This window comes from Petromyzon marinus, chromosome 76 (assembly GCF_048934315.1).
Source record: "Petromyzon marinus isolate PM22_M1 ecotype Great Lakes invasive population chromosome 76, UKy_Petmar_22M1.pri1.0, whole genome shotgun sequence".
NCBI lineage: Eukaryota > Metazoa > Chordata > Hyperoartia > Petromyzontiformes > Petromyzontidae > Petromyzon > Petromyzon marinus.
The window spans coordinates 49,271-67,947 of NC_133742.1; the positions used below are offsets into that span (position 1 = coordinate 49,271).

The 18,677-nt window shown below is 56.5% G+C and overlaps 1 protein-coding gene across 1 annotated transcript in view; it reads left to right on the forward strand.

The window, feature by feature from the left end:
- The window catches only part of LOC116958354 (heat shock protein 105 kDa-like), a gene marked incomplete at its 5' end in the record, with an annotated part of 86,280 nt that overhangs the window by 40,263 nt on the left and 27,340 nt on the right, over positions 1-18,677 (forward strand). The window contains 7 exons of the mRNA XM_076056565.1: positions 59-369; positions 2,875-2,952; positions 5,251-5,391; positions 7,159-7,284; positions 10,563-10,670; positions 11,782-11,901; positions 14,532-14,693. Of these exons, the coding sequence (XP_075912680.1) occupies positions 59-369; positions 2,875-2,952; positions 5,251-5,391; positions 7,159-7,284; positions 10,563-10,670; positions 11,782-11,901; positions 14,532-14,693 (1,046 nt within the window). The remainder of the gene's footprint in view (positions 1-58; positions 370-2,874; positions 2,953-5,250; positions 5,392-7,158; positions 7,285-10,562; positions 10,671-11,781; positions 11,902-14,531; positions 14,694-18,677) is intronic.

Sequence of the window (18,677 nt, forward strand, 5' to 3'; positions counted from 1 at the left end):
TCACACTCTCTCACACTCTCTCACGCTCACTCTCCCCACCCACCTTTGTATCCCCCAGGCTCCTACGTGGTACAGAGCGTGTGCGCTCGCCCCGACGGAGACAGTGCCAAGGTGAAGGTGAAGGTGCGGGTCAACGGCCACGGCATCTTCGGCGTGTCCGGCGCCTCGCTCGTTGACAAGACGCCCGTGCCGGACAACGCCGGCGGCAACGCCGGCAACGCCGGCAACGCCGGCAACGCCGGCAACGAGTCCCAGGAGGCCGGCAGCTCCGTCCCCATGGAGACGGAGCTGAGCTCGGCGGCGGCAGCGGCGGCAGCGGCGGCGGTGGCAAACGCTCAGGGGGCAGAGGCGGGCAGCAGCAAGGAGGAGGTGGGTGGGGAGGGAGGTAGGTGGGTGGGTGGGTGAGCCGGTGGGTGGGTGGGTGAGTGGGTGGGTGGGTGAGCCGGTGGGTGTTTAAGTGGGTGGGTGGGTGAGCGGGTGGGTGGGTGTTTAGGTGGGTGGGTGTTTAAGTGGGTGGGTGAGCGGGTGGGTGGGTGTTTAAGTGGGTGGGTGAGCCGGTGGGTGGGTGTTTAAGTGGGTGGGTGAGCCGGTGGGTGGGTGTTTAAGTGGGTGGGTGAGCCGGTGGGTGGGTGTTTGGGTGGGTGGGTGTTTAAGTGGGTGGGTGGGTGTTTAAGTGGGTGGGTGGGTGTTTAAGCGGGTGGGTGGGTGAGCGGGTGGGTGTTTAAGTGGGTGGGTGAGCCGGTGGGTGGGTGTTTAAGTGGGTGGGTGGGTGAGCGGGTGGGTGGGTGTTTAAGTGGGTGGGTGGGTGAGCGGGTGGGTGGGTGTTTAAGTGGGTGGGTGGGTTAGCGGGTGGGTGGGTGTTTGAGTGGGTGGGTGGGTGAGCGGGTCGGTGGGTGTTTAAGTAGGTGGGTGAGTGAGCGGGTGGGTGGGTGTTTAAGTGGGTGGGTGGGTGTTTAAGTGGGTGGGTGTTTTAGTGGGTGGGTGGGTGTTTAAGTGGGTGGGTGAGCAGGTGGGTGGGTGTTTAAGTGGGTGGGTGAGCGGGTGGGTGGGTGTTTAAGTGGGTGGGTGGGTGGATGTTTAAGTGGGTGAGCTGGTGGGTGTTTAAGGGGGTGAGCTGGTGGGTGTTTAAGGGGGTGAGCGGGTGGGGTGGTGAGCGGGTGGGGTGGTGAGCTGGTAAGTGGACTCTGAAGGCTTGTCTATGTTAAGCGAGTAGCCTGGTGCTCTGTGTAGTAAACATTGCACCGCTGGGGAGATACAAAGACGGCTGGGCGTGGTGCTGTTCACCCCCTCTAGGTGTGACAAGGTGCCGGCCTTCATAGGCGCTGCTCGCGAACAGCACTTGCCCCTACAGCCTGCTAGAGGCTACCCGGGGATCTTTGTGTCTACCTTCATAGGCCCTGCTGCTGCTACTCGCTACTAACAGCACTTGCCCCTACAGCCTGCTAGAGGCTACCCGGGGATCTTTGTGTCTACCTTCATAGGCCCTGCTGCTGCTACTTGCTACTAACAGCACTTGCCCCTACAGCCTGCTAGAGGCTACACGGGGGACCTTTGTCTGTGTCTACCTTCATAGACACTGCTGCTGCTACTCGCTACTACTAACAGCACTTGCCCCTACAGCCCGCTAGAGGCTACACGGGGGACCTTTGTCTGTGTCTACCTTCATAGACACTGCTGCTGCTACTCGCTACTAACAGCACTTGCCCCTACAGCCTGCTAGAGGCTACCCGGGGATCTTTGTGTCTACCTTCATAGGCCCTGCTGCTGCTACTTGCTACTAACAGCACTTGCCCCTACAGCCTGCTAGAGGCTACACGGGGATCTTTGTGTCTACCTTCATAGACACTGCTGCTGCTACTCGCTACTAACAGCACTTGCCCCTACAGCCTACTAGAGGCTACACGGGGGACCTTTGTCTGTGTGTACCTTCACAGGTGCTGCTGCTACACGCTACTGACAGCCACTTGCCCCCAGCAGTGTGAGGCTACACGGGGGAGCTTTGTTTGTGTGTCTATCTTCGTAGGTGCTGCTGCCAACAGCACTTGCCCCTACAGTCTGCTAGAGGCTACATGGGGGAGCTTTGCCTGTGTCTACATTCATAGACGCTGCTGCAGCTACTCGCTACTGACAGCACTTGCCCCTCCAGTCTGCTAGAGGCTACACGGGGGAGCTTTGTCTGTGTGTCTACCTTCACAGGTGCTGCTACCAACAGCACTTGCCCCTCCAGTCTGCTAGAGGCTACACGGGGGAGCTTTGTCTGTGTGTCTACCTTCTCAGGTGCTGCTACCAACAGCACTTGCCCCTACAGTCTGCTAGAGGCTACATGGGGGAGCTTTGCCTGTGTCTACATTCATAGACGCTGCTGCTGCTACTCGCTACTGACAGCACTTGCCCCTCCAGTCTGCTAGAGGCTACACGGGGGAGCTTTGTCTGTGTGTCTACCTTCACAGGTGCTGCTACCAACAGCACTTGCCCCTACAGTCTGCTAGAGGCTACACGGGGGACCTTTGTGTGTCTACCTTCACAGGTGCTGCTGCTAGCAGCACTTGCCCCTACGGTCTGCTAGAGGCTACACGGGGGAGCTTTGTCTGTGTCTACCTTCATAGTCGCTGCTGCTGCTACTCGCTACTACTGACAGCACTTGCCCCTACAGCCTGCTAGAGGCTACACGGGGGACCTTTGTCTGTGTCTACCGTCATAGACGCTGCTGCTACCAACAGCACTTGCCCCTACAGCCTGCTAGAGGCTACACGGGGGAGCTTTGTCTGTGTGTCTACCTTCACAGGTGCTGCTACCAACAGCACTTGCCCCTCCAGTCTGCTAGAGGCTACACGGGGGAGCTTTGTCTGTGTGTGTGTGCCGTCTGCCCCGCAGAGCGAGATGCAGACTGACGCTGACGAAGGGGCCCAGCTCCCAGAGTCGCCGGGGTCGGAGGCTGCGGGAGAGGCCAAGGTGGGAGATTGTGTACCCCCCCCCACCCCCCACACACCCTGTGTGAGCGTGTGTGTGTGTGTGAGTGAGCGGTGAGTGTGTGTGAGTGAGCGTTTGTGGGAGCGGTGAGTGTGAGCGGTGAGTGTGAGCGGTGAGTGAGAGCGAGCTGTGCGTGAGAGCGAGCGGTGAGTGAGAGCGAGCGGTGAGTGAGAGCGAGCGGTGAGTGAGAGCGAGCGGTGAGTGAGCGTGTGAGCGAGTGAGTGAGCGTGTGAGCGAGTGAGTGAGCGTGTGAGCGAGTGAGTGAGCGTGTGAGCGTGCGAGCGTTTGAGCGAGCGTGTGAGTGAGTGTGAGCGGTGAGTGAGTGAGTGTGAGCGGTGAGTGTGAGCGGTGAGTGTGAGTGAGTGAGTGTGAGCGGTGAGTGTGAGTGGTGAGCGGTGAGTGTGAGCGGTGAGTGTGAGCGGTGAGTGTGAGCGGTGAGTGTGAGCGGTGAGTGTGAGCGGTGAGTGTGAGCGGTGAGTGTGAGCGGTGAGTGTGAGCGTGAGCGGTGAGAGCGAGCGGTGAGTGTGAGCGGTGAGTGTGAGCGTGAGCGGTGTGAGTGAGCGGTGAGTGTGAGCGTGAGCGGTGTGAGTGAGCGGTGAGTGTGAGCGTGAGCGGTGAGTGTGAGCGTGAGCGGTGTGAGTGAGCGGTGAGTGTGAGTGTGTGTGAGTGTGAGTGTGTGTGAGTGTGAGTGAGTGAGTGTGAGTGAGTGAGTGTGAGTGAGTGTGAGTGAGTGAGCGGTGTGAGTGTGAGTGAGCGGTGTGAGTGTGAGCGTTGAGTGTGAGTGTGAGCGTTGAGTGTGAGTGCGTGAGTGTGAGTGAGCGTTTTGAGCGGTGAGTGTGAGCGGTGAGTGCGCTTGGCCTTGCGCCGTGGCGACGTCACCGCCTGTTGGTTTGTGAGTGCCAGTGAGCGGAGAGAGAGATGATGAGAGAGAGACAGACTCCAAATCTGCAGCAGCAGGCGTCGGGGTTGGGATCGAACCCACGACCTCCTAAATTTCTGTCCCATTGTTGACCCCACCCATCCCGCTCCACCCCACCCACCCCACCCATCCCACTCTACCTACCCCACCACGCCCCTCTACCCATCCCACTCTCCACGACCCTACCCACCCCACTCTACCCACCCCACTCCGCCCCACTGCACCCCATACTACTACTACACCCACCCCACTCTATCCTCCCCACTCCACTCCACTACCCCGCCCCACTCCACCCCACCCAACCAATCCCACTCTACCCACCCCACGCAACTCCACCCCACCCATCCCGCTCCACCCCACCCCTCTCCACGACTCCACCCATCCCGCTCCACCCCACCCACCCATCCCGCCCCACCCATCCCGCCCCACCCATCACACTCTACCCCACCCATCCCAACCAATCCCACTCTACCCACCCCTCTCCATGACTCCACCCCACCCATCCCGCTCCACCCATCACACTCTACCCCACCCATCCCAACCAATCCCACTCTACCCACCCCTCTCCATGACTCCACCCCACCCATCCCGCTCCACCCATCACACTCTACCCTACCCATCCCAACCAATCCCACTCTACCCACCCCTCTCCATGACTCCACCCCACCCATCCCGCTCCACCCCACCCCACCCCTCTCCACGGCCCCACCCATCCCACCCACCCGATCCCACCCACCCCACCTAACTCCGCCCCACCCACCCCGCCCCGCCCCACCCAACCCCGCCCCGCCCCACCCAACCCCGCCCCGCCCCACCCAACCCCACCCCACCCCTCTACACACCCCACCCCACTCTACCCACCCCGCCCCACCCCACCCCGCCCCACCCAACCCCGCCCCGCCCCACCCAACCCCGCCCCGCCCCACCCCACTCTACCCACCCCACCCCTCTACACACCCCACCCCACTCTACCCACCACGCCCCACCCCACCCCGCCCCACCCAACCCCGCCCCTCTACCCATCCCACTCTACCCACCCCACCGCTCTACCCACCCCGCCCCACCCCACTCTACCCACCCCGCCCCACCCCACCCCTCTACCCACCCCGCCCCACCCAACCCCCGCCCCTCTACCCACCCCACCCCCACCCCACCCCCACCCCACCCCGCCCCACCCCACCCCCGCCCCTCTACCCACCCCCGCCCCGCCCCACCCCACCCCCGCCCCTCTACCCACCCCACCCCCACCCCACCCCCACCCCACCCCGCCCCACCCCACCCCCGCCCCTCTACCCACCCCCGCCCCTCTACCCACCCCCGCCCCGCCCCACCCCCGCCCCACCCACCACCCCGCCGAGCAGGAGGCGAGTGGCGAGGCCGGCTCTGGCGCCCCGGACACGAAGAAGCAGAGGGTGAAGGTTCGCAACGTCGAGCTGCCGGTGGAGTCCCACCTCGTGTGGGAGCTCACTAGGGAACAGCTCCACTGCTTCGTAGAGAACGAGGTGGGGGCAACGGGGGTGCTGGGGGTGGGGGGGGGGGTGGTGGTGGTGGTGGTGGTGGGGGTGGTGGTGGTGGTGGTGATGGTGGTAGTGGTAGTGATGGTGGTGCTGGTGGTGGTGGTGGGGGTGGTGCTGGTGGTGGTGCTGGTGGTGCTGGTGGTGGTGCTGGTGCTGGTGGTGGGGGTGGTAGTGCTGGTGGTGGTGCTGGTGCTGGTGGTGGGGGTGGTGTTGGTGGTGCTGGTGGTGGTGGTGGTGCTGGTGGTGGTGGTGCTGCTGGTGGGGAATGGTGGTGAGAGTAGTGAGTGGTGGTAGTGATGGGGAGAGTGATAGTGGTGGTAGTTGGTGCTGATGATGTTGTTAATAATGTTGTTTTGATTGTGACATTGGTGGTGGCTGTGATGTTTTGATTATGACATTGGTGGTGGTGATGTTGCTTTGATTATGACATCGGTGGTGACGGTGATATTGTTTTGATTATGACATCGGTGGTGGCGGTGATGTTGTTTTGATTATAACATCGGTGGTGACGGTGATATTGTTTTGATTATGACATCGGTGGTGACGGTGATGATGTTTTGATTATGACATCGGTGGTGGCGGTGATGTTGTTTTGATTATGACATCGGTGGTGACGGTGATATTGTTTTGATTATGACATCGGTGGCGGTGATATTGTTTTGATTATGACATCGGTGGTGACGGTGATATTGTTTTGATTATAACATCGGTGGTGACGGTGATATTGTTTTGATTATGACATCGGTGGTGACGGTGATGTTGTTTTGATTATGACATCGGTGGTGGCGGTGATGTTGTTTTGATTATAACATCGGTGGTGACGGTGATATTGTTTTGATTATGACATCGGTGGTGACGGTGATGATGTTTTGATTATGACATCGGTGGTGGCGGTGATGTTGTTTTGATTATGACATCGGTGGTGACGGTGATATTGTTTTGATTATGACATCGGTGGCGGTGATATTGTTTTGATTATGACATCGGTGGTGACGGTGATATTGTTTTGATTATAACATCGGTGGTGACGGTGATATTGTTTTGATTATGACATCGGTGGTGACGGTGATGTTGTTTTGATTATGACATCGGTGGTGACGGTGATATTGTTTTGATTATGACATCGGTGGTGACGGTGACATTGTTTTGATTATGACATCGGTGGTGACGGTGATATTGTTTTGATTATAACATCCGTGGTGGCGGTGATATTGTTTTGATTATGACATCGGTGGTGACGGTGATATTGTTTTGATTATGACATCGGTGGTGACGGTGATATTGTTTTGATTATGACATCGGTGGTGACGGTGATATTGTTTTGATTATGACATCGGTGGTGGCGGTGATATTGTTTTGATTATAACATCCGCGGTGGCGGTGATATTGTTGTGATTATAACATCCGTGGTGGTGGCGGTGATATTGTTTTGATTATAACATCCGTGGTGGTGGTGGTGATATTGTTTTGATTATAACATCGGTGGTGGTGGCGGTGATATTGTTTTGATTATAACATCCGTGGTGGTGACGGTGATGTTGTTTTGATTATAACATCCGTGGTGGTGGCGGTGATATTGTTTTGATTATAACATCCGTGGTGGTGGTGGTGATATTGTTTTGATTATGACATCGGTGGTGACGGTGATATTGTTTTGATGATGACATAGGTGGTGACGGTGATGATATTGTTTTGATGATGACATCGGCGGTGGCGGTGACGTCAATGCCGTTTGTCTGACGGCGTGCACAGGGCAAGATGATCATGCAGGACCGTCTGGAGAAGGAGCGGATCGACGCCAAAAACGCCGTGGAAGAGTTTGTCTACGAATACCGGGAAAAAATCTGCGGAGTCTACGAAAAGTTTGTGGGCGACCAGGTCCGTCCGTCTCCTTCCCCCCCCCCCCCACCCCAACCCCCGCCCCGTCCACCTTTGTATCTCCTCTGTCCCCGTGTCTGTCTGCGCGATCATCCACGGGGGCGGGGGGAGGGATCGTACCCGCGACTTTCTGTTGTACCGGGCGAGGGAGATAACATTTTCTATTTACTGGTCATCACCATCACTACTGGCTAACCACTACCATCACTACCACCATCACTCACTATCACCATCACTACCACCACCATCGCTCACTATCACCATCACCACCACCATTGCTCACTATCACCATCACTACCACCACCATCGCTCACTATCACCATCACTACCACCACCATCGCTCACTATCACCATCACTACCACCACCATCGCTCACTATCACCATCACTACCACCACCATCGCTCACTATCACCATCACTATCACCATTGCTCACTATCACCATCACTACCACCACCATCGCTCACTATCACCATCACTACCACCATCACTACCACCACCATCACTCACTACCACCATCACTACCACCACCATCGCTCACTATCACCATCACTATCACCATCACTACCACCATCACTCACTACCACCATCACTACCACCACCATCGCTCACTATCACCATCACTACCACCACCATCGCTCACTATCACCATCACTACCACCATCACTACCACCATCGCTCACTATCACCATCACTACCACCATCGCTCACTATCACCATCACTACCACCACCATCACTACCACCATCGCTCACTATCACCATCACTACCACCACCATCACTACCACCACTATCACCATCACCACCACCACCGCTCACTACCACCATCGCTCACTATCACCATCACTATCACCATCACTACCACCATCACTCACTACCACCATCACTACCACCACCATCGCTCACTATCACCATCACTACCACCATTGCTCACTATCACCATCGCTCACTATCACCATCACTACCACCATCATCGCTCACTGTCACCATCGCTCACTATCACCATCACTACCACCACCATCACTACCACCACTATCACCATCACTACCACCACCATCACTACCACCACTATCACCATCACTACCACCATCGCTCACTACCACCATCACCATTAAGTGGCGGTGACGTCACCACGACGCTTGTGCCAGGCCATGTGCACCTTGAGGCCACGTGGAGTGTCGAATGCCCGCTGGCAGGAGGTCACGTGACAGACCCTGCAGGTGCCACGGGTTGACTGCTGCTGTGCCAGGCTAGGTGCAGGAGGAGGAGGTCACGTGACAGACCCTGCAGGTGCCGTGGGTTGACTGCTGTGCCAGGCTAGGTGCAGCTGTAACCGCCCACTGCCAACTCGCTGTGCTTTATCCACCCGGCGCTCCGCTCGTTGTTGTGAGCGTCGCTCCACTCTGCCCACCCTCTGTTGTTGCTGGAGGACGACTGCCTCCAGCTGCCCCAGTAGCCTCGAGGTGCACCTAGCCTGGCACTGACCCCCAGTAGCCTCAAGGTGCACCTAGCCTGGCACTGACCCCCAGTAGCCTCAAGGTGCACCTAGCCTGGTACTGACCCCCAGTAGCCTCAAGGTGCACCTAGCCTGGCACTGACCCCCAGTAGCCTCAAGGTGCACCTAGCCTGGCACTTGCCCCAGTAGCCTCGAGGTGCACCTAGCCTGGCACTGACCCCCAGTAGCCTCAAGGTGCACCTAGCCTGGCACTGACCCCCAGTAGCCTCAAGGTGCACCTAGCCTGGCACTTGCCCCAGTAGCCTCGAGGTGCACCTAGCCTGGCACTTGCCCCAGTAGCTTCGAGGTGCACCTAGCCGGGCACTTGCCCCAGTAGCCTCGAGGTGCACCTAGCCGGGCACTGCCCAGTAGCGGCGTCCTTCCCGAGCCTCCTCCGTAGAGGCCGATCTTGACACCGCTGGTGCCGGCCTTCGGCAAGTCCACTCGGCTCCATTACCTCCCGCTTAGCCCCCTCTGTCTGGCCAAGCCGAAGCTGCTTGGGGCATGCAGTGGATGGGCATGCGGGGCTATGTGGTGATGGTGTGGGGATGGTGGTGATGGTGATTGTGGTGATGGTGGGGTTATGGTGGGGTGATGGTGGTGATGGTGATGATGGTGGTGTTATGGTGGTGTTATGTTGGGGTGATGGTGGGGTGATGGTGGGGTGATGGTGGTGATGGTGGTGATTGTGGTGATTGTGGTGATGGTGGGGGTTATGGTGGGGTGATGGTGTGGTGATGGTGGTGTGGTGATGGTGGTGTGGTGATGGTGGTGTGGTGATGGTGGTGGGGTGATGGTGGTGGGGTGATGGTGGGGATGGTGGCTCGTTGCTAGGACTGGGCCACGCTGAGCGAGCTGTGTGTTTGACTGACGGTAGTGGTGACGATGGTGGTACTGGTTACGACGATGATGGTGGGTGTTACTGTGGTGGTGATGGTGGTACGTGTGACGGTGGGTGATGGTACTGACGATGAATGGTGGTGGTACTGACGATGATGATGGTGGTGGTGGTGACGGTAGTGGTGGTACTAGTGAAGATGGTGGTGGTGGTGATGGTGGTACTGGTTACGACGATGATGGTGGGTGTTACTGGTGGTGATGGTGGTACGTGTGACGGTGGGTGATGGTACTGACGATGAATGGTGGTGGTACTGACGATGACGATTATTTTGGTGGTGACGGTAGTGGTGGTACTAGTGAAGATAGTGGTGGTGGTGACGATGGTGGTACTGGTGGTGATGGTGGTGGTTACTGGTGGTGACGGTGGTGGTGACGGTGGGTAATGGTACTGACGATGAATGGTGGTGGTACTGACGATGACGATGATGATGGTGGTGGTGGTGACGGTAGTGGTGGTACTAGTGAAGATGGTGGTGGTGGTGGTGGTGACGATGGTGGTACTGGTGACGATGATGGTGGGTGTTACTGGTGGTGACGGTGGTGGTGACGGTGGTGATGGTACTGACGATGAATGGTGGTGGTACTGACGATGACGATGATGGTGGTGGTGGTGACGGTAGTGGTGGTACTGGTGACGATGATGATGGTGGTGGTGATGACGGTGATCACGGTGGTGACGATGGTGGTACTGGTGACGATGATGATGGTGGTGGTGACGGTAGTGGTGGTACTAGTGAAGATGGTGGTGGTGGTGGTGACGATGGTGGTACTGGTGACGATGATGATGATGGTGGTGGTGCTGACGGTGATGACGGTGGTGACGATGGTGGTACTGGTGATGATGATGATGGTGGTGGTGGTGCTGACGGTGGTGATTGTTGCTAGGACCGGGCCAAGCTGAGCGAGCTGCTGGAGAGGACTGAGGAGTGGCTCTACGAGGAGGGGGAGGATCAACCCAAGCAGTCGTACCTGGACAAGCTCGCTGAACTCAAGGTGAGGCACCCTGCCCCCCCTTAGTGGTGGAGTGGTTGAGTGAGTGGTCAAGTTGGTTAGTGAGTGGCTTGGTTAGTGAGTGGTTGAGTGAGTGGTCAAGTTGGTTAGTGAGTGGTCAAGTTGGTTAGTGAGTGGTTGAGTGAGTGAGTGGTCAAGTTGGTTAGTGAGTGGTTGAGTGAGTGGTCATGTTCGTTAGTGAGTGGTTGATTTGAGTGGTCAAGTTGGTTAGTGAGAGGTTGAGTGAGTGGTTGAGTGAGTGGTCGAGTTGGTTAGTGAGAGGTTGAGTGGGTGGTTGAGTGGGTGGTCAAGTTGGTTAGTGAGAGGTTGAGTGAGTGGTTGAGTGAGTGGTCGAGTTGGTTAGTGAGTGGTTGAGTGAGTGAGTGGTCAAGTTGGTTAGTGAGTGGTTGAGTGAGTGAGTGGTCAAGTTGGTTAGTGAGTGGTTGAGTGAGTGAGTGGTCAAGTTGGTTAGTGAGTGGTTGAGTGAGTGAGTGGTCAAGTTGGTTAGTGAGTGGTTGACTGAGTGAGTGGTCAAGTTGGTTAGTGAGTGGTCAAGTTGGTTAGTGAGTGGTTGAGTGAGTGGTCAAGTTGGTTAGTGAATGAGCGAGTGGTCGAGTTGGTTAGTGAGTGGTTGAGTGAGCTAGTGGTCAAGTTGGTTAGTGAGTGGTCAAGTTGGTTAGTGAGTGGTCAAGTTGGTTGGTGAGTGGTTGAGTGAGTGGTCAAGTTGGTTAGTGAGTGGTTGAGTTGGTTGGTGAGTGGTTGAGTGAGTGGTCAAGTTGGTTAGTGAGTGGTTGAGTTGGTTAGTGAGTGGTTGAGTGAGTGGCCAAGTTGGTTAGTGAGTGGTTGAGTGAGCAAGTGGTCAAGTTGGTTAGTGAGTGGGTGAGTGAGTGGTCGAGTTGGTTAGTGAGTGGTTGAGCGAGTGGTCAAGTTGGTTAGTGAGTGGCTGAGTGGCCGAGTTGGTTAGTGAGTGGCTAGTGAGTGGTTGAGTGAGCGGGTTATGGAGCTGGTGGACTGTGCCCACCCACCACCACCACAACCTCCCCACCACCACCTCCTCCACCACCACCACCACCACCTCCCCACCACCACCTCCCCACCACCACCACCACCGCAGAAACTCGGCGCCCCCATCCAGGACCGCTTCCGCGAGAACGAGGATCGCCCACGGGCCTTTGACGAGCTCGGTCGCCTCGTGCAGCAATACAGCAAGGTGGTGGAGGCCTTCAAGAGCGGGGTGAGTCGCGTGCATGTGTGTGTGTGTACGTGTGTGTACGTGTGTGTGTGTGTGTACGTGTGTGTGTGTGTGTACGTGTGTGTGTGTGTGTGTACGTGTGTGTGTGTGTGTACGTGTGTGTGTGTGTGTACGTGTGTGTGTGTGTGTGTACGTGTGTGTGTGTGTGCGTACGTGTGTGTGTGTGTATGTACGTGTGTGTGTGTGTGTACGTGTGTGTGTGTGTGTGTACGTGTGTGTGTACGTGTACGTGTGTGTGTACGTGTGTGTGTGTGTGTACGTGTGTGTGTGTGTGTACGTGTGTGTGTGTACGTGTGTGTGTGTGTACGTGTGTGTGTGTGTACGTGTGTGTGTGTGTACGTGTGTGTGTGTACGTGTGTGTGTGTACGTGTGTGTGTGTGTACGTGTGTATGTGTGTGTGTGTACGTGTGTGTGTGTGTGTACGTGTGTGTGTGTGTGTGTACGTGTGTGTGTGTACGTGTGTGTGTGTGTGTGTACGTGCGTGTGTGTACGTGTGTGTGTGTGTACGTGTGTGTGTGTGTACGTGTGTGTGTGTGTATGTACGTGTGTGTGTGTGTATGTACGTGTGTGTGTGTGTGTGCGTGTGTGTGTGCGTGTGTGTGTGTGTGTACGTGTGTGTGTGTGTACGTGTGTGTGTACGTACGTGTGTGTGTACGTGTGTGTGTGTGTGTACGTGTGTGTGTGTGTGTACGTGTGTGTGTACGTGCGTGTGTGTACGTGTGTGTGTGTGTATGTACGTGTGTGTGTACGTGTGTGTGTACGTGTGTGTGTATGTACGTGTGTGTGTGTATGTATGTACGTGCGTGTGTGTGTACGTGTGTGTGTGTGTGTACGTGTGTGTGTGTGTGTACGTGTGTGTGTGTGTACGTGTGTGTGTGTGTATGTACGTGTGTGTGTGTACGTGTGTGTGTGTACGTACGTACGTGTGTGTGTGTACGTACGTGCGTGTGTGTGTGTACGTACGTGCGTGTGTGTGTGTGTGTGTACGTGTGTGTGTGTGTGTGTGTTCGGACGGGTATGTCAGCTCTTCTTGGCGCGTGGAGACGCTGCGTCTGTGACTGACACCGCCACGGTAGGGGGGGTGAGGGACGATGACTTCTGGGGGCAAATGCGTTCATTGTGACAACCCTGCTCTTAACAAGCGACTCGCGAATACACGAACCGGGGGGTGGGTGGGTGGGGGGGGTGGTTTCCGCGGCATCTTCAACCCGGCGGACCAAGGGGTTGGATGGATGGAGGAGGTGGTGGTACAGCCCTCCAGGCCGAGGTCCAGGCTTGAGGCGACCCGGCCCGGGGGTAAAGGCGGGGGTCCCCAACGCCGGCCACCTCTACGGGCCCGGCTCTGACAAGAGGTCTCGCCTGAGGGTCCCCCTCTCTCTCCCTCTCTCCCTCAGGGTGTTGCCCCAGCGTTCGGGTCTTCGGGGGTGTCTCCGGGTTGACGGAACACTGCCTCGGGCCCGTTCAGAAGGTCTCGGAGGCTCGTAATTCTTAGCGGGGGGGTGGGGGGGGGGCCTTAGGAAGTTGTGGTGTGTACGTCCCCTTCCCCAGCCCCGCTGAGGGGTTCTGGGGTGGTCGACCTCCGGTCGTGTAGGGGTGGGGTGCTGGGGTTTGACCTTGGGTCAAGCCCCAGCAGCAGCAGGCATTGTCAGGGTTGGGATTGAACCCACGACCTCCTGTGTAGGCCGGGCGAGGTAGTCAACATCTCATAGCCACCGTGATGATGATGATGATGAGAGAGAGACACAAATACACAACACACGACCTCCTGTAGACCAGGCGAGGTAGTCAACATCTCATAGCCACCGTGATGATGATGATGATGAGAGAGAGACACAAATACACAACTCACGACCTCCTGTAGACCGGGCGAGGTAGTCAACATCTCATAGCCACCGTGATGATGATGATGAGAGATGCAGACTCCAAATCTACAGCAGCAGGGTCGGGATTGAACCCACGACTTCCTGACGCAGGCTTTAACAAACGCCAAGGCATGTGGGTGGGTGGGTGGGTGTGGGTGGATGTGTGTGTGGGTGGGTGTGTGTGGATGTGTGTGTGGGTGGGTGTGTGGGTGGGTGTGTGGGTGGGTGTGTGTGGATGTGTGTGTGGGTCGGTGTGTGTGGGTGGGTGGGTGTGGGTGTGTGTGTGGGTGTGGGTGTGTGGGGATGTGTGTGTGTGGGTGTGTGGGTGGGTGTGTGGGGATTGTGTGTGTGTGGGGATATGTGTGTGTGGGGGTGTGTGGGGATGTGTGTGTGTGGGGGTGTGTGGGGATGTGTGTGTGGGTGTTGGTGTGTGTGGGTGTGTGTGGTCTAGAAGTATCCAGCAGTAGTCCAATGCCTCCTTGTGCAATGATGATGGTTTTGTTGATGATGACATTGACGACGATCACGATGATGATGACATTGACGACGATGATGACGACGATGATGATGACATTGACGACGATGATGACGACGATGATGACATTGATGACGACGACGATGATGATGACATTGACGATGACGATAACGATGACGACGATGACATTGATGTTGACGATGACGACGATGATGATGACATTGACGATGACGATGATGATGACGACGGCATTTCCCCCCATCGCCCGCGGTCAGGACGAGAAATACGAGCACCTGGCGAGGGAGGAGGTGGCGAGGGTGGAGGGGGCCCTGGCGGAGGCCCAGGCCTGGCTTAACGACGCCATGAACCAGCAGGCCAAGCGCAGCCTGCACCAGCAGCCCGCAGTCACCGTCGCCGAGATCCACAGCAAGCGCAAGGTGGGGAGGTGCAGCCAAAGCTGGTCGCCGTCTCACTCACACTCACTCACACTCTCACACTCACTCACTCATCTCTCACTCACACACTCACTCACACTCACTCACTCTCTCACACTCTCTCACACTCACTCACACTCACTCACACACTCACCCCTCTCACTCACTCACTCACACTCACTCACTCATCTCTCACTCACTCACACTCACTCACACACTCACTCACTCACTCTCACTCACTCACACTCATACTCTCACACACTCACTCACCCTCTCACTCACTCACACACTCACTCACACACTCACTCACACTCTCACTCACTCTCACACTCACCCTCTCACTCACTCACTCACACTCACCCTCTCACTCACTCACACTCACCCTCTCACTCACACTCACCCTCTCACTCACTCACTCTCACTCCACTTACTCCACTCACTCACTCACACTCACCCACTCACTCCACTCACTCACTCACCCCTCTCACTCACTCACTCACCCCTCTCACTCACACTCACTCACACTCGCCCTACTCACTCACACTCTCACTCACACTCATTCACACTCACTCACTCACACTCACCCTCTCACTCACACTCACTCACACTCCTCTCACTCACCCTCTCACTCACACTCACTCACACTCAATCACTCACTCATCTCTCACTCACTCACACTCACTCACACTCACACACCTCTCTCACTCACACTCAATCACACTCACTCACCCTCTCACTCACTCCACTCACTCACTCCACTCACTCACTTACACTCACCCACTCACTCTCACTCACTCACCTCTCTCACTCACTCCACTCACTCACACTCACCCACTCACTCACTCACTCTCCCTCTCACTCACTCACTCACCCCTCTCACTCACTCACTCACCCTCTCACTCACTCACCCTCACACTCACTCTCACTCACCCTCTCACTCACTCACACTCACTCACCCTCTCACTCATCTCTCACTCACTCACACACCCCTCTCACTCACCCCTCTCACTCACTCACCCCTCTCACTCACCCTCTCACTCATCTCTCACTCACTCACACACCCCTCTCACTCACCCCTCTCACTCACTCACCCCTCTCACTCACCCTCTCACTCACCCTCTCACTCACACTCACTCACTCTCACTCACACCACTCTCTCACTCACTCACCCCTCTCACTCACCCCTCTCACTCACTCACTCACACTCTCACTCACTCACACTCTCACTCACTCACACTCTCACTCACTCACCCTCTCACTCACTCACCCTCTCACTCACACTCTCACACTCTCACCCCTCTCACTCACCCCTCTCACTCACTCACACTCACTCACACTCACTCACACACTCACTCCACTCACTCACCCTCTCACTCACTCACTCGCTCACTCACACTCACCCTCTCACTCACTCACCCCTCTCACTCACTCACACTCACTCTCTCACCCTCTCACTCACTCACTCACCCACTCACTCACTCACCCCTCTCACTCACTCACACTCACTCTCTCACCCTCTCACTCACTCACTCACCCACTCACTCACTCACCCTCTCACTCACTCACTCACCCTCTCACTCACTCACCTCACCCCCTCACTCACTCACTCACCCACCACTCACTCACCCCTCTCACTCACTCACACTCACTCTCTCACCCTCTCACTCACTCACTCACCCACTCACTCACTCACCCTCTCACTCACTCACTCACCCTCTCACTCACTCACTCACCCTCTCACTCACTCACTCACCCACTCACTCACTCACCCTCTCACTCACTCACTCACCCCTCACTCACTCACTCACCCACTCACTCACTCACCCCTCTCACTCACTCACACTCACTCTCTCACCCTCTCACTCACTCACTCACCCACTCACTCACTCACCCTCTCACTCACTCACCACCCACTCACTCACTCACTCACCCTCTCACTCACTCACTCACCCACTCACTCACTCACCCCTCTCACTCACTCACACTCACTCTCTCACCCTCTCACTCACTCACTCACCCACTCACTCACTCACCCTCTCACTCACTCACTCACCCTCTCACTCACTCACTCACCCTCTCACTCACTCACTCACCCACTCACTCACTCACCCCTCTCACTCACTCACACTCACTCTCTCACCCTCTCACTCACTCACTCACCCACTCACTCACTCACCCTCTCACTCACTCACACTCACTCTCTCACCCTCTCACTCACTCACTCACCCACTCACTCACTCACCCTCTCACTCACTCACTCACCCTCTCACTCACTCACTCACCCTCTCACTCACTCACTCACCCACTCACTCACTCACCCCTCTCACTCACTCACACTCACTCTCTCACCCTCTCACTCACTCACTCACCCACTCACTCACTCACCCCTCTCACTCACTCACACTCACTCTCTCACCCTCTCACTCACTCACTCACCCACTCACTCACTCACCCTCTCACTCACTCACTCACCCTCTCACTCACTCACCCTCTCACTCACTCACTCACCCACTCACTCACTCACCCCTCTCACTCACTCACACTCACTCTCTCACCCTCTCACTCACTCACTCACCCACTCACTCACTCACCCCTCTCACTCACTCACACTCACTCTCTCACCCTCTCACTCACTCACTCACCCACTCACTCACTCACCCTCTCACTCACTCTCACTCACCCTCTCACCTCACACTCACTCACCCTCTCACTCATCTCTCACTCACTCACACACCCCTCTCACTCACCCCTCTCACTCACTCTCACCCCTCTCACTCACCCTCTCACTCACCCTCTCACTCACACTCACTCACTCTCACTCACACCACTCTCTCACTCACTCACCCCTCTCACTCACCCCTCTCACTCACTCACTCACACTCTCACTCACTCACACTCTCACTCACTCACACTCTCACTCACTCACCCTCTCACTCACTCACCCTCTCACTCACACTCTCACACTCTCACCCCTCTCACTCACCCCTCTCACTCACTCACACTCACTCACACTCACTCACACACTCACTCCACTCACTCACCCTCTCACTCACTCACTCGCTCACTCACACTCACCCTCTCACTCACTCACCCTCTCACTCACTCACACTCACTCTCTCACCCTCTCACTCACTCACTCACCCACTCACTCACTCACCCCTCTCACTCACTCACACTCACTCTCTCACCCTCTCACTCACTCACTCACCCACTCACTCACTCACCCTCTCACTCACTCACTCACCCTCTCACTCACTCACTCACCCTCTCACTCACTCACTCACCCACTCACTCACTCACCCCTCTCACTCACTCACACTCACTCTCTCACCCTCTCACTCACTCACTCACCCTCTCACTCACTCACTCACCCTCTCACTCACTCACTCACCCTCTCACTCACTCACTCACCCACTCACTCACTCACCCCTCTCACTCACTCACACTCACTCTCTCACCCTCTCACTCACTCACACTCACTCTCTCACCCTCTCACTCACTCACTCACCCACTCACTCACTCACCCTCTCACTCACTCACTCACCCACTCACTCACTCACTCACCCTCTCACTCACTCACTCACCTCACTCACACCTCACCCCCTCTCACTCACTCACACTCACTCTCTCACCCTCTCACTCACTCACTCACCCACTCACTCACTCACCCTCTCACTCACTCACTCACCCTCTCACTCACTCACTCACCCTCTCACTCACTCACTACCCACTCACTCACTCACCCCTCTCACTCACTCACACTCACTCTCTCACCCTCTCACTCACTCACTCACCCACTCACTCACTCACCCCTCTCACTCACTCACACTCACTCTCTCACCCTCTCACTCACTTCACTCACCCACTCACTCCATCTCACTCACCCCTCTCACTCACTCACACTCACTCTCTCACCCTCTCACTCACTCACCCACTCACTCACTCACCCCTCTCACTCACTCACACTCACTCTCTCACCCTCTCACT